General features: G+C 35.0%; 1 protein-coding gene across 5 annotated transcripts in view; it reads left to right on the top strand.

Moving 5' to 3' along the window:
* The window catches only part of LOC117108056 (acyl-coenzyme A amino acid N-acyltransferase 1-like), a 42,042-nt gene that overhangs the window by 22,471 nt on the left and 2,453 nt on the right, over window positions 1–17,118 (top strand). For 2 of the 5 annotated variants that reach the window (XM_033249904.1, XM_033249906.1), the window contains exons 2-7: window positions 8,916–9,096; window positions 9,447–9,673; window positions 9,779–10,039; window positions 13,074–13,243; window positions 14,453–14,569; window positions 16,873–16,958. In XM_033249904.1, the coding sequence (XP_033105795.1) occupies window positions 8,948–9,096; window positions 9,447–9,673; window positions 9,779–10,039; window positions 13,074–13,243; window positions 14,453–14,569; window positions 16,873–16,958 (1,010 nt within the window). In that variant the 5' untranslated portion in view covers window positions 8,916–8,947. The other 3 variants (XM_033249905.1, XM_033249907.1, XM_033249908.1) reach the window with 3 other exon arrangements.

Here is a 17,118-nt window from a genome sequence, read left to right as displayed (position 1 = left end):
TGCAAGTTTCCTATACTTTTTCCTATACTTCGTGCCCAACGTACAGGGCGCCCTTCTGTTGCTAAGTATATCCAGACGCAAAAGGCGCCCTTCCTTTTCCACTAATGGAGGAAAACTTTTTCACTAAGAGTGCGTCCGGCCATGCGATTCTGCGCTGTATAATGGTTGTTTTATTCTTTATTGATTCATGATTATGCTTTAATTGTTTTGTGTATTATTTGGATAATAGCAACGATTTCTACCGCCACCAAGGGGGTTATGTATTCACCGATGTCACTGTCTGGGTGTCTATTCCAGTTTGTTTTTATACCGACAATCAGCAGACGGCGCGCCGTCTCGGACTGTCGGTGTGGCTGTCTCTTATACACATCTACAAGTTTATTTAGATCCAGCTGTAGGGGGCGTCCCATTTTTCGTATTCCCACCATGCATTTCGGTGGAACACGGTGGAACACTTTTTTTGTGTGGAGAACTCTATCTTGTATTTCTAGTATCTTTGCTTGCACTGCCTAGTTCACACACCAAGGCGTACGCTACGCCAGGCTTAAAGCCTGGTTTCCTGTCGACGTAAGAAGGCAGATTTACTTACGACTACGTCGTTTTATCGTAACAAAATGCGATTTGACAGGAAACCGATTGCGACTGGTGCGTTGTGAAAGGTTAAATTGTCGCAAAGCAATGTTAGACAGGAAACCGTCGTATTGAATTTTCATGCGATACGTCGTTGCGTTGCCTTGTGTTACGTCTCTTACGAAGAGACGTAGCATTATGGACCAGAAATCGTAAGAAGCAGCCAATCAGATACGGAAATTATGACGTAGCCTTTATGACGTACCGATGTTTTGACGTGGCTGAAACTGGTCAGATTTTTCTACAGTAGAAAAAATATAGGCCCTATGAAAATTCTGTGTTTCTTGCTTCTTTGAGTAGTCTACCAACACTCCACACATCTACGCAGTAGCCTATTCAATTGTGTTTGTTATTATTATTATTATCATTACTATACTGAAATTGAATTCGAAAATAAACAAGGATTTGTTTCAATTACAATCGTATAATACCAAGCGAATTGTTTAGAAATAAATCTGTTGTCAACCATTCCTATTTCCAGTCCAGTGGTTGTATGAATTTTTTTTTTAATAGTTAGGCCTATAAGTTTAATCGGGAGAAATAATATATTTTAAATTGTGCAAGTAATAATTATGAAACAAGTGTTATTCCATGCTTCAATAAACGTATAATAACATAATATACTCATAGGTCTACACTTTTTTTTTTTTTTTTATAAGAACCAGAGCAATTTTGCCGAGGCTAAGTGTTCTCATTTTTCGGCCAATTTAAATCAAGCTCAAAATGTATAGACAAATATTATTTCACAGCAAATATACTGTACTGTATTACAAAGGATATCCTCATTGTCACACCTACTGTGCCTATGTAAAAATAAGACTAAAATATTTTTTCTAGATTAAAAAAAAAAGAACATAATTATCGCATTTGAAATTTTACCTCAATTTGTTCTTATTTTTAAAGCAATTTCAGCAGTCCCAGTGTTCTTAAAACCAGGGGTTGTAAAATGTATCAGTTACACACAAATAGGCCTACATGCCAGTGGATTAGTAGCATTAGCTCAGCAGCACCGTTGGATTATGGTAAATGATGGTAAAATAATATAATACTACAACAAATTGGTTGGTCGTTGCGAAATTTCAATGAGAAGAGTAGTAAAAATGAAAATAACAAATTTTATCACAAACCAAGGGGGCCATTTATACAGCAGGAGTGAGGACCGTTTTATATCTATTTTGTCAATTAGGGCTAAGTTTACCACCAATCCAACTTTCCCGAGTACCGATTTTTTTTTGTCCTAATCTTAAAATAGATTGGGTGACAAGCACCTCGAGGCCGTGGCCAATTAATTCAGTTTCCCAGAATTAAAATTTGGTGGTATGAAACAAGAATGTTCAGGGAATGTTCGAAGCATCATTATTTTGTGAAACAAAATGAATTTTACAAACATCGAATACCGGTAGGCCTTTTTGTATTTTAATAATGTAGGCCTAACTTCTTTGCAATAATCCATGTTATTAATGTTAGACGTTTTGCTAACATTTACAGTGCAGCTCATAATATAAAGAGGTAGAGGCCTACATTCGTACGAAAGCCTATTCGTGCCACTTAAGTATATCACTGTAGGTTCGAACTGTCTCTACTTTTTGCGAAGCGAAAAAAATGTGCAACCAATCAGAGCTCAGGAAGTCAACTGATGCTTTCGATTCCCGCGAATAAATTCGCATAATGGAAAAAAGAATATCATTTTGTATGTTTATCGTTTATATAAGCATCTTTCTAAATCTATCATGGTTAGGTTTCAGGTTCTAAATAACAAAAAGAGCGTAGTTTACAACCCTGTAATTCCAATTTTCCTATTTGGATCTCTAATCTAAAAGACCGACAGATTGTATCACTTACGGTTAACCCGTACGTTTTATTTTCTGGAATGCCAGATGGCTCCAGTTTGTTTTGCTTCAATTAAAAGCACAAAAATTAAAAAAAAGTGCAAACAGATTGCTTTATCTTTCATGTAATATGTCTGAGTAAATAATGAAGGGGACATTTTCTATCTAACATCAAAGTGGGTTATTTCAAAATTCGTATAATAAATGTTTTTATCCAAGAGAAAAATTCTTTAAATAATTTAAAGCACGAACAAAGGTTAAAGGAATTATTCTATATTTAGCTGACCAAATGTTAATGTTTTATCAAAATAAGTAATAGGGGCCTATACTAATGATAGGTGGATTTTTAAAGCCGAAGGGGATTATTTCGTTTGTAAAGAAGACTCACCCACACAAATTGTTTCTAGGAATGTCAGATGGCTCCAATAATTTGATTTTCTTAACTTTTTTTTTAAATTCTGAAATTAATAAAATTGAAAAATACAATATAAACATCTTGAACAAAATAATCGGAGGTAAAAGGCCTATCCACACCTAAACCTATAAAAATCTTTTGACCAACATCGAATCAACACTTTTACATCTAAAAGGCTCTGGCAGAATTGTGTTCATCTTAAAGATCGACTTGAATGAATAATTTTTGTTTTTTAGAAGATCAAATCTGAAGACCAACTTGACACAGTAAGTAGTCCTGGGCGTAGCTAGGTAACGGACCCCAGTACAGTTGCCGGATCCTTTGATGTGAAGCGTCAATCCAGGGCCGAGGCCCGAATTCAGTGTTGGAAGGGGGGGGGGGGCGTCGGACAGGCCTGAAGCCACCCCGCTTAAATTTTGGCTAGTGGGGAGGGGAGGTTTCAAAAGGACCGATGGGGGCCTCAGCAGATGTTCTAAACTAGAGTTCCTATATAGAGACTCTATTCTAAACCCCTGGTATTCATACTTTGAAATGGCAAAATTATATTTGAGCATAGATAACTTGGCAATCCACCATTCGTTCATCTAATTTTTTGCATGGAAATTTTCTCAGTGAAATAATTTTGGCCTATATTTCGATTAAAAACGCCTAAATGGTTATTAAGGGGTCCCGGTCATTCACTATCATCAAAAAAAAAAAAAAAAAAAAGATTCTTATCAAAGTATATAATTATATTGTGACCAGTTAGAGAGCTGGACTCGTTTGTAAAAATGTACGCTAAATTACAAAAACTGTTTTAAAAGTTTCCAACAAAGCAAATGATCATGGATCAACTGACTAGAATGTAAAACTGTAGAAAAAAATAACGCTATACACTTAAATGCAGCACTTGGGAATGATACTTAATTAACATTCAACCTATTGATGGCTATTGAGGGTTGGGCTATTGAAGGTGCCCGGGGTTGCTGGACGAAAAGGGCGGGGGGGGGGCGGGGTGACGTTCCTGATGGTAGGGTAAGTGGGCGAGGTCAAAGGTCGCCCTGATACTCCCGTGGTCCAGGGGGATGAAGCCCTTGAAATGCACTGATATTATATATAATCGACTTTAGTATCTAACTATTATTCACCACTTCCCTGTGTTGAACACCAAATGAAGGTTACCACCGTGGTTAACACCAACATTTTCACACAAAAGGGAGACTTAATGGGTACAAAATATAAACATACACATTGTAAACCACAGTGCGCTCATTGAACACAGTATATTGAGAGAGTTATTATGTTTTTTAGACAGCGACCCAAAGTAAGGTACGGCAGTAGGCCTGTTTCTTTTTAAATAGTGATTTATAATTACTTTGGCAATCTCCGTGCATTATTTAGCTAGTGTATGGTAGGCTAGACATACAGTTAGGATAGGCCTAGGCTGCACGTGAGTGTTAAGCCTTGACCAGGGCCCGGAGCTTTGAGGGAGTTGTTACCCAGCTAGCAAAGCGACGTTGGCCCAACGTTGGTAAACGTTGGCAACCGTCGGCAAACTACTAAAAAGATGGTTGGGTACTACCGTTGGCCCAACGTTGGCTAGAGGTTGTAAATATTAGATGTGATTGTAGACGTTGTCTCAACGTCACAGTACGTTGTTGGCCCGACGTCGCAAACGTTTGAAATTGTGGTTGGTTAAAACCGTTGGCCCGACGTTGGTTAGAGGTTGTAAATATTAGGATGTGATAACAGACGTTGTCGTAACGTCAGAGTACTTTGTTGGCCCGACGTCGGTAAACGTAGTGAAGGTTGGTTATAACCGTTGGGCCGACGTTGGTTAGAGGTTGTAAATGTAATTAAAGACGTTGTCGCAACGTCATAGTACTTTGTTGGCCCGACGTCGGTAAACGTTTGAAATAGACGTTGGTTACCACCGTTGGGCCGACGTTGCAAAATGTGATTACAGACCTTGTCTCAACGTCACAGAACGCTGTTGGCACGACGTCGGTAAACGTTTGGAATGGAGGTTGGTTACAACCATTGGTCCGACGTTAGTTAGAGGTTGTAAATATTAGGATGTGATTATAGACGTTGTCCCAACGTCACAGTACTTTGTTGGCCCGACGTCGGTAAACGTTAGTGGAGGTTGGTGACAACAGTTGGGCCGACGTTGGTTAGAAGTTGTAAATTTCAAACGTTTACCGACGTCAGGCCAACAGAGTACTGTGATGTTGCGACGTCTATAATCATACATAAAATTTACAATTTCAAGAAACATCGGCCCAACGGTGGTACCCAACATCTATTTCAAACGTTTACCGATGTTGGGCCAACAAGGTACTTTGACGTTGCGACAACGTGTATAATTATATATATTATGGAGGTTGGTTACAACCGTTTGGCCGACGTTGGTTAGAGGTTGTAAATATTAGATGTGATTATAGACGTGGTCGCAACGTCACAGTACGCTATTGGCTTGACGTCGGTAAACGTTTTAAATGGAGGTTGGTTACAACTGTTGGTCGGACGTTGGTAAGGGGTTGTAATAAATATTAGGATGTGATTATAGACGTTGTCCCAACATCAGGGTACTTTGTTGGCCCGATGTCGGTAAACGTTAGTGGAGGTTGGTGACAACAGTTGGGCCGAAGTTGGTTAGAGGTTGTAAATTGCAAACGTTTACCGACGTCGGGCCAAAAAAAAAAAAAAAAAAAAAAAAAAAAAAAAAAAAAAAAAAAAAAAAAAAAAAAAATGGTTCGTGTGGGAACCGAACACACAACCACCAGGTTCGCTATTAGATTTATAATGCACTGATGTAGTGAGCCGTAATTCCTCAATAGATAATTGAAACATTCGGTAGTGCTGTCTCTTATACACATCTAGATGTGTATAAGAGACAGGGTATATGTATATCCACACCCACACACATATATATATATATATTTATTTATATACATATATTATATACATAGATATAATTATATATCTATAACTTATATTTTGCGAATCTCCTTTTAAATCTATCTATAACTATTATTATTATTATTAAATATAATAATATGGTGGCTAAACGAACATTACATGTAAATTATTTTTTTTATTTGTTTATTCCCCGACTAAATTTACTCGTTTTCCACGACCGGGGTAGGGGGACTCTTGCCCCACCACTGCATTTAATAATCTGCTGTATCCCTTGCTGTGCCATTTTCGATATAGGTGATGGTCTGCGACCTGTAGACCACACACAATAGGCCCTAATTGTAACTCAACTGCACTGGTGAATATTTATTACTTCGTAATTTGCATAACGAATTATTTATAAACTATGGCTTCCTACGATGTCATTATTTATATATAATGGCACTCGACCACAACGGTTATTTATATATAATTGGCAGTAAGAAACCATTATTTAGATATAATGACCTTGACACGATAACACGTGCGCATTATATACATAATAGTTTGAAGTCCAAGCATTATATACATATAATGGTTTTGCGACTGCTATTATTTATATATAATGAAATGTAAAAGCAGTTATTTATATATAATGAGTTCGAAGTTAATTCGTTATTTATATATAACGAAATCAGTGAACTTATTATAAATAATCGTAAGTTACTTTTCATTATTTATATATAGACTTAATGATTTGTTACCTTTTCATTATTTATATATATATATATATATAATGGAATCAGTAAACTTATTATATATAAATAATTGTAATTTACACTTGGCGCCTCATAAGCGCATGCGTTGTTTCATTTACGTAAATATATCGTTACTGATTTGTTTACGGCGACGTAAATATATCCACTTCCTTTTCAAAAATGATGAAGAAGCATGATTGAGCAGTCTCACATGGCTAAGCAGCTATCTCAACACACATTCAGTCGCGAGAGTTCAGAAAATTTGTTCAATCGCGAATGCATTGTAACGTAAATCAAGACTTTATACACCCAGATCAATGCATATTCTCGCTACTGCACGGAACTAGAGTTCATGAAACTTTCGCCGGTAGCCTAGGTACGATTTTTGACGGATATTTTATTACTTTTTAAAAAGCGTACGCCAGGATTTACCCCAACGTACGTTTTGTACGCTTGTGAAAATGTTGATAATTGTGAAGGACCCTTTAACAACAAGGAACTTAATGGACCAGTACACCGGGGCAACCCCCTGCTCTTCTCGAAGGATACTAGGTCCTTTAAAGTGCACAAGAGTCAAATGCGTACACTGGGCCTACGGTTTAAAGTCCTTATCCGAGAAGACCTGTTGTTCAACTTGTTGTTCGAACCAGCGCAGATATTAGAGTTGAGTTTTTTTTATTGTAAATAAACGTCCAGGACGTCGCCACAAAACTTTGAAGTTAACAATGCAAACAATGAAAGCTGCCGAAACCTTGCAGGTAGTTCTGAGTGTAACTCGATGGTACGAACTAGTACCACAATAACATTATTATTAGTCAGGGAGAAAATGGAAAGGAAATTATTAACCGCTTCCATGGGGTTCACCGATTACGTTTGACGATAGTATGCAATTAGTATGAAAAACTGCTACTGCTACTGCCACTACTGCCGCCACCGCCGCCGCCACAAACAATCTTGACATTATCTATGTTTTAATTCTTTATTTGTTTTATTACGCTTCTTATTTTTTCATAATAAATACTGTTCCACTATGAAAATACTGTGAAAGTTATGGGATATTTGTTTGCTGATTTCTATGAATAGAATCCCACCCACCCACACCAATATGAATTTCTAACCTTTTGAATTAAAACAATTAGAAAGATAAGATATATTGTATTTTATATTTTAATTCCATCCTGTTATTGGTGTTTTACACTGTTGGATGCATTAAATAAATTTAGAATAATTACCCTCCCCAAAATATGAATCCAACATTTTGAATTAAATCGTAAAACAATAAGAGAGGAAAATTTGAATTATAATAGACCTTTCTCTATGAACAAACTATTGAAACATTCGGTAGTGTGTTCATATTGATAATGTTATTTTGATGAAAATGGAATTCAACACTTAGATTCCAAAAAAATAGATAATATTATTATATTATTAAAAAACAATTGGAAAAATATGTTTAATTATACATGGGTAAATTAGATTAAGATAATGTCACCATACTGTGAAAAAAAGATTTTTCAAAAGGTTAAGTATTACTATAGAGTGTGAATATACTAGCAAATAATGTTATGGTGAAAACCATGCATAAAAAAGTATGAATTTACACAATATCTTTCATTAAAAGGAAAGGAAAAAATGAGGAAAGAGAACCAACAGGTACGGTATACATTATGGCTTATGTGCATGGTTTACAGATATATACAAATTATTAGAAAAATTATCAAATTATGTTAAAGATATTTAAAAATATGTTGTATAAAAAATTATTTATAAAATACAACTTATATTATGTATCTAAAAATATTCCTCGTATAATTTGTTTCACAAACTACCACCGTAGGTATTTACGACAAAAACACTTATAGAGGATGAGTAGCCTGAATTGTTGATATAAATTTCTTATTTATGGCATAATTATGTAATTCTTACGAATTATATTTTTAATCATCTATCAACCCCTTTAGTCCCTAAATTGCTGGAGATTCCAGGACCACCTCTTTGACTCTGCACGCCACTGAAACATGCTAGAGCAATAGCCTAACCATTTTAACTAGACAAACTTGAACATTCTCTAAATAATCACGATTTAAATATATTTTTGAACGTTTTCATTTCAAGCAATTTAAATACTATGCACTTTTAACAATAACAGCTTTTAATTTATCATCCGCTGAGGAATGAGCTTAACAATATTTTTCTGATCGGTTTTGCAAACGCTTCCTCTTTTAGGCATTGTCAGCAAAAGAAGCAAATTTCTTTAAAATGGTTTGATCGTTATTATTATTATATTGAAACGTTGTTTGTCTCTCTGCTTTGGCCCAAGTAAAGTTAAACTGTTATGTCAAATATAATGATGTTTTTTGTTGATGGTTAATTAATATAAACTTTCTTCTGTTTTTTATATAATAGAATGCCGTTGATGAACTAATTTATGTGGTGTAATGCTTAAAAAACTGTCAGGCATCGGCATTGGCCAAATCCTGTTCACAATTCCTTCGGAATTGTCGGCGTTAAAAACGTATTTGTTGGTGCCCTTGATAAACCTCAGATGTGGTCGACGAGGAAGTAAACGTGTATCATTATGTAGCACGTATGTGATTGTTATGTTTCGAATCTATTGATATTCTACATTTCTGGTTTGTTTTCTCACAAATATATTCAAAATATATATTCTTAGTCAAATCTTTGTTATAATTTGAATAACAATATCAAGAAATATATAGGCCTATACCAAAAACAGTATTTCGTCACCATTTTTCCTGAATGTTCCTATTTCTCGTCTGACTTATAATTGTCTTGTCAAATGAATACACTCCTTTGTAATTTAAGAGTTTCAACATTTTTTCTGTAATCACTACGCATAAAAAAGTGGGAATTCAGTTGCTGCTGGATTGTTGAAGAGAAAATAAATAAATATTACAATTATTTATGTTCCTACAGCATACAACACAGGAGGTCAATACATATAGACGTGTCTCCCTCTCCCTGCCTTGCTGATCACTGTCCAAGGATCTGTGTGACATCTGCCAAACAAAACACTGACTATACTATAAAAGGAAGCATCAAGAATGGCAAAAATATATTGGTTTCTTTTGCACACTTTAAATCATCATCAACAGGTGAAATCAATCCTAACCAGCAACCATCACTCGGCGGTACATACACAGGTAAGGTCTTTGTGTAAACATGTGGTGGGTCAGAAGGACTTTGGGTGACATATTGAGGAAAATTTAGGGTTTGAGTCATGAGAGTTGTATTTATATTTTTATTAGGTGTTGATGGAGCAGGACTTCTTTGGAGCCTACAATTTCAAGAAAAACAAGAATATACAATACTCTCTGTCAAAGGTATGGATGTCCTCAAACCTCTGCAGATGCAATTTAGTGTTCATCAAGGTGCATTGACTGCTCAGGAACTGGAGAGCTCATTTGCCATTGCAGAGTGCCAGTTAGAGAGAACGTTTTTGTCAAAGGATGTAAAGTTCCAAGAGGTTTCAGAAGGAAGTCTTCGTGGTATCATTTTTAAGCCACCTGGTTGGTTTGAGTATTATTTTGTGTATAATAAATAAATAGCTAAATAATATTAACAGTGCTCAATCTATGGATATTTGATGAATAGTAGGCCTAATCAAGCATTGATTTTGACAAAAGCAAATGTCAGCTTGTATGAAAAGGGGTCCCAAGTGAAATTAGAACCCGTAACATCTCGCTATTAAAACCAGGCTCCGGAGGGGAAAAAGGGGCGTAACCACCCATTCTCCAACCCTTTTCCCCAGTTGTTTCAATATTTAAAAATCTGTATCTCCTTAATCGTTCCCGAGTTGTTCGTTAAATATTTTTTGTGTGTCTTAGAAAACTCAATTGTACAACATATTTTTAAAAATTGTTTTCCTCCGCAGCCAGGCCTTTAGGCGAGTGTCATAACGCTAGACCAGAGATTATTATCATTTATATTATTACAATTCCCAAGTCAACTAAAATTAATTAATATATACGGTATATTTTATAAATCAGCTCAATATCAAAATGACAACGATTACCTACACATGAATTTAATGTGCTATCGATGGCCTACGACAAGAATCGGTAATAACAATTCGCCACCGAAAATACATTGTGATGTACGGTACGAAAATTTCGACAATTTCAGGGAGTGTTTATTGATAATACAGGTACATAAGCAAAAATATTATTAATAAAGCCAATTGGAGTTTCAATGTAGGCCTATGTTTAATCTGAGCACCCGAACTATGTAGACACAAACGTTTCATTACTGATCAATTTTTAGTAACTCATTAGTGAAATAAGTAGGGCCTTCAGGAAAATACTGTACTCTCTAATTGACTCAAGTTACCGCATCACTTTTTGTAATTTTAATACAACTAATTTCTTCAAATTTTAAATACTTTTTCCCCTGAATTTGTGATAAATCGTTATCACGCATGGACTTGTGTTAAGTGTGTGACAAATTTAGGATCACGCATGTGTTTCTGCAAAATGGGTGTTTCATCCAAAATCACTGCAGGACCGTCCCGCACGATGCGAGACGGTTGGTAACTATGATTATATGTGAGGTCTCACTACAAAATGAGTCTCATCGTTAGAAAATCAAAAAATGAGTTAATATTACATTTTGGTAAATCCCATTATAAGCTTTAACTTGGTTTTTGAATGGCCTCCCTAGGATAAATAGATCCAGAGATGTTAGCATTTAAAGTTTAGGTGTACGAGAACCAGGTTTTGAGAAAATCGGCCTCAAAGATAAACTAACCTGTACAAATAATAGGACTAGAATTACAGAATATGCAAAGAGAACACTGTTTTAGTAAGAAAACTCACTTAAAAAGTACGCAATCATAAAATATAAGTATCAAGTTATTCAAAAACATTAAAATCAAAATTTTGTAAAAATGTTGCCTTTGACCTATTTTGGTGAATATCTCAATATGATTTCCAAAACGATGCGTCTCATTTCGTGGTGAGACCTCACATATGTATTATATTATTATTATTGTATAGGCCGAATATTTGTTAAGCACAGATAGGCCTACCTTTTTTTGCATACTAAAATGACATCTATTACCACTCTTTTTATTATTACTATAATAATGATAATAATAATAATAATAATAATAATAATAATAATAATAATAATATTATTATTATTATTATTATTGTAATATTTGTATATTATTGTTATCATTGCTATTACCGTATTATTATTATAAATATTATAATCATTAATATTATTATCATTAGTCTGTAATGTATTACAATGTTGCTATTATTGTTAAGCAAGATTGTTAATCTTCATTAAGTAATATGATAACAATCTTGACTAAGTATTAATGATGAAAAGAGGTGGTACATTTCACAATGGTCATGCAACACTTCAGTGTTTGTGTTTTGTATTTGCGTATACAGTACAGTATGTCTATGTAGGCTTATCATGTATATGCAATTACATACACAAAAGAAATGTTGGCATTAAGACCTGTGACTTACTTTTTTTTTAAACAAATACCCAGTCTCCGAAGGGAACCAGAGGATTTTGGCATTTCTATATTTTTAATATTGTTTTGTAACCATTATTATACTGTACAGCAATTAACAATCATCACCACCACACTGTCATTGGCTACAGGCAAAATTAAAAATCAACATGAAATTCGAGTGTCAACTTTTTATTTAATAATTATCTGTCTGTATCATTCAAAGTTTACAAAAATGTAAATAAACAAATACTGTACAAGAATTGTTCTAGTAAATTTAGCTATTGTAGTAACGCCTATACCTAACAATCTGCAAAAAAATTAATAGCAATAATAATATTTTAATAACAATAATTTAACAATAAAAAGTAATAATAATGCATTTATATATAATTAATAACAATAAAACAATAATAATAATCGATTTAATATGTTGGAACTATTGCTTGCATCTACCTATTCACTGCTGTTAAGGCCATATACGATTTACTGTATTATGGTTATTGAAGTATTTTTTGTAAGTCATTTCTAGTAAACCAATCCGTAAGAATTCTATCATTGTATCTTTCGTCATTCTTTAAGAACGAAATTAATTTCCTTGTTCAAAATTATACTAATTACTTTATTCATCCTTCAATGAATAGGAGGATAGAGCATATGGCTTTAAACACCTCAAACTTTTGTTTAAAACTAAGCGACTATTTAGTGTTAATCCAGTCTCAAGATATCAAGATAACTGCCTCAAAACTAAATAAATATGTATTTATATATAAGCACTTTACCCCCAATTAAAAAAAAATTATAACAAAAATGGAGAAAAAGGGAAAATTATTAATCAAATTTGGGTCTAAAGTGCCATTTCCGGCCATATAGAGCCATAATCATAAATGTTCTTACCATAGTTGGGTTGAGGTGGTCTAGACCCTCCATCTGTGAAAGTCCCTCCCTGGGCCCCCTCTATTTCGAATTCCTGGATCCGCCACTGACTCCGTTGGTTTATCCAACATTTTAAACTTCTTATGAAAAGGATGCCATTTTTTTTTAATGTTAAGCACACCAGCTGTATTTTATTGCAGGCAGAGGACCATTTCCAGGCGTGATTGACATGTATGGCATAGGGGGTGGACTGAAAGCAGTAAGGGCTGCCCTCCTGGCTTCATGTGGATTTGTTACTTATGCATTACCTTATTTCGCTTACCAAGATCTCGTTAAAACGGTGCCTGGAGTCGACTTGGAATATTTTAAGGTAAGACCACTTTTGGGACCCGGTTTTTAGTGGTCTTTAAAAGCTTTGATCTCTATTAATAAGAATCCTTTTGTTGGTGTCTTCAGTCTTATCGTCATAATTTATTATAGGAAGAAACTGCACTAAATAACTACAGAAAAATAGTCTTTAATTGGATTGGATTGGATTTATTCGGTGTTTAAACACCAAGGATAGCCCACGAAAGTCTAGAAGAAGACTTATTTCTAGTGGGGTCTATCTGGTGGTGATTGGGCAGTACACCGGGAGAGAATCTCCTACTATTTGCCGAAGAGTGTACTGCGTTCTTAAACATGCACATGGGCCATAAATGCACACGGGACCAACGGCTTCAACGTCTCATCCGAAAGACGGTGCGCTATTGTAACTAGTATTTCAGCCCTCCAGCTGAAACACAAGGAGTGGCAGCGAAGGGAATTAAACCGAGAACCAAGAGATCCCCATGGTTAAGCGCACGCACAGTGGCTACCAGCAGATAAGCCGACCGAGCTTGGCTGTGAGCTAAGCTGCTCTTATGTTACTGCTTGGGCACTGTTGAATTTAAAACTAAACGTTCAGTTTGGTTTGCCAAAAAATCCTGTCTTTGATGTCTCCCAATTAAAGACCGGCACTAAATCTTTCTTGGTAGCCAGACATGAAGTCCTGTTTTACCCAGATTTCCATTGAAATATTACTTAATATAACATCACCACTAACATTGTCGGTATTCAATATACACAAAACACTGTATACACAAAACATCATCTTATGTTTGACGGTCATATAACAAAATGTATTACAGAAAAAATGCATTAACTATTTATTTTATATTGGTTTTAATTTCAGTTGGGTTCGGCAAAACCATTGTCTTTGATTTGTAAGTAGAGGGAGTCTTTAATAAGTGGATGAAACAGCTAAAGAAATAAGATAGGCATTCCACAGCGGCCGCAGAAATGTGGTATTAAATTGAAGGTGATCTTTAATAAGAGGGGGTCTTTAATTGGAGGGAGAGCTGTATTCAGTAACATTACACTGCTTACAAAAACGTTAAAAGCAACCATGATAAAAGTTAAATGAACGAAACATAACACCAAAATACAAATATACAATTAAAAAAAAAATACAATGCTGATTTGATTTCGATTTTTGTTGGAATTTGCAACATAAATTATAATTTTTTATTAAGTAAATTATATCCCTTTTCATTTGCAGGAAGCCTTAATTTGGTTCTCTTCTCAAGAGTGTGTTGACCCATCTCGTGTTGGATTCGTCGCAACATCAATGGGGGCTATAATTTGTATGATTATTTCCTCCATGATGGCCGATAAGGTATTGTAACTTCAGTGATCGTTAAAAGAAAGTATATTCATTTTGGTTGTATCGTAAAGCAAAATTAAACGACCCCAAAAGAAATGGGAAATTTGAGCCAGGGACGTAGCCAGGATTTTGAAAGAGGGGGAGCCGTTATGCGAGATACGTTTGACCCCGGTGGGGTCCAGGGGGACGAACACCCCCACTCCCCCTGTGAAGTAGCGCACTCTGAACGTTTTAAGGACTGTTTTGAGAGGATAAAGTGAAAATTGTATTAGGCACATCATAAATAATATTAGTAGGCCCAGCAATAATTATAATAAATCAACAGAATCCATGAATTCGGAAGAGAGGTGTCCCATGGAGGGATTTTCACAGACTGAGGAACCACCCACCTCAGCCCCACCATGGTTGGGGCTGAGGTATGAAAATTTATGATTAGGGCACTTCTAGATGGCCGGAAATTACACTTTCATACTTAAATTTGAATATATTTTCCTTTTTTTTTTTCTCTCAAAAAAAAATTCTTATCTAAAATAGTCATAATCACGAAAAAGGGGCATGAAAAAACCAGATCACATTCTAAAAACAAATTTATGCCCCCTCTCCTCAGCAGTCACAAGACACACTCTGAGTCAGGTGCCGACTCGATGCAGTTTAATGTCACACCCAGAAGGGCGCAGATCTGTTTTGTAAGGTTGAGGGGGAGGACATTTGTGAGTCGGCACCTACCTCAGACTCACCATGGTTGGAGCTGAGGAGCGAAAATGTGAGGAAATAGTACCTCCAGATGGCCAGAAAAAAAACTTTTAGTAAAATTCATTATCATCACATGACCGTTAGCGGTAGTCCAAATGAAGCGCCAAAAATAAAATCTCATGGTCTTTTTCATAAAGGTTTTCTGCAACCAAAAAGATCTTATTAATGTGTGTGATATATCATAGAAAACAAAGCTTAAAAACATTGTCTTTGAGTATGTCCTTTATATACTTCAAAACCATGATTTCACAACCACCTCAGCCCCACCATGGTTGGGGCTGAGGTGAGAAAATTTGGGGAAATAGTACCTCTAGATGGCCGGGAATCACACTTTCACGTAGTAAAATTCATTATCATCACATCACCATTACATAGTCAAAATGAAACGCCAACAAATTTCTCATGTACTTTATCAGAGATCTACTTGATATCCAGGACAACTTGACCTAACTATAATTTAATATATAAGCTTATAACTATCATCAACAAATCACAACTTTATTTTTTGCCTTTAGTACAATTTCCTTCACATTTTAATATTATTAATATTACTATCAATTATCATCATCATCATCATCACCATTATTATTATTATTATTATTATTATTATTATTATTATTATTATTATCATTATTACTTTTATTATTATTATTATTATTACTATTATTATTATTATTATTATTATTATTACTATTATTATTATTATTATTATTATTATTATTATTATTATTATTATTATTATTATTACTAATAGTATAGTATTATTGAACAATAGGCCCTACTTTAAAGAAGCTTGCAAAAGGATAAAAACCAACCTGAGCCATACAGTATCACATTTTTGTAACTTAAAAGACTTGGCCTGCGATTTATGGATTTTTAAAAATCACGCTTAGACATGTGTTATAATTATAGTATGCTAGGCCTATGTAAAACGAGTACTGATGCTTTTTTACGTATTTTAGAAGCATTCATTTTGAGTGGTCCCAGGAAATAATTTGTATTGGCTAAGAAAAAAGCTTAAAAAATTTTACACTGTGTACAAAGGGGGAGGAGAGCCGCGGCTCCCACGGCTCCTCCCCTGGATACGTCCCTGATTTGAACAGAGACAAAGAGATGGTTTTTAAGATGAGACGAGAGTTGTTGGTACCGGGTTAACGGGTTGCACAGACATGAAGGGAGCCTTAGGGGTGAAGAAAGTCATTGATCGAGTTCCTAGTCCACATATCAAGCGCCCCGAGCATCTTATGTTGTATGGATATGGCGCTATATAAAACTACACTATTATTATTAATATTATTATTATTATTATTATTATTATTATTACTATTATCATTATGTACGGCAATTTATGACTAGCAAAATTAGAAGAAAAAGGAAAATATAACTAAATAAGCCTTCAATTGTCTTGCAACATGCGTATACATGTTTTCTTATATCCTTGCTTATATCAACTTTTCTTTTTTGTATTTTATTAAATCTGGGCCCTTTATATTTAGCGCTAATTTTAGATACATAGTGCAGAAGTGAAACATCAATTGTTACGGTATACTTTCTTTTAAAAGGTACGAGCTATAGTTTGCTACGGCGCACCTCATCACCATGTTATGGTGCCACTTAAGTACCGGACACTCTATTTACCTTTTGTAGAGTAAGTATTACACGGTATTTATTTCTACGTTTGGTGTTTACAACTAAAGGGTCATGCGTTACATGGTGCGACGGTCTGATGACTTGGAGGAGTGAGCTGTTGGTGGTTTAGTGACCTAAGCATATCATATGTGATTTAGTTTTAAAGCATGGTTGTATAT

The sequence above is a fragment of the Anneissia japonica genome, unplaced genomic scaffold (assembly GCF_011630105.1).
Source record: "Anneissia japonica isolate Jap-2015-1 unplaced genomic scaffold, ASM1163010v1 scaffold287960_len3192837_cov198, whole genome shotgun sequence".
In the NCBI taxonomy this organism is placed as follows: Eukaryota; Metazoa; Echinodermata; class Crinoidea; order Comatulida; family Comatulidae; genus Anneissia; species Anneissia japonica.
This window is presented reverse-complemented; position numbering and strand designations above follow the sequence as displayed.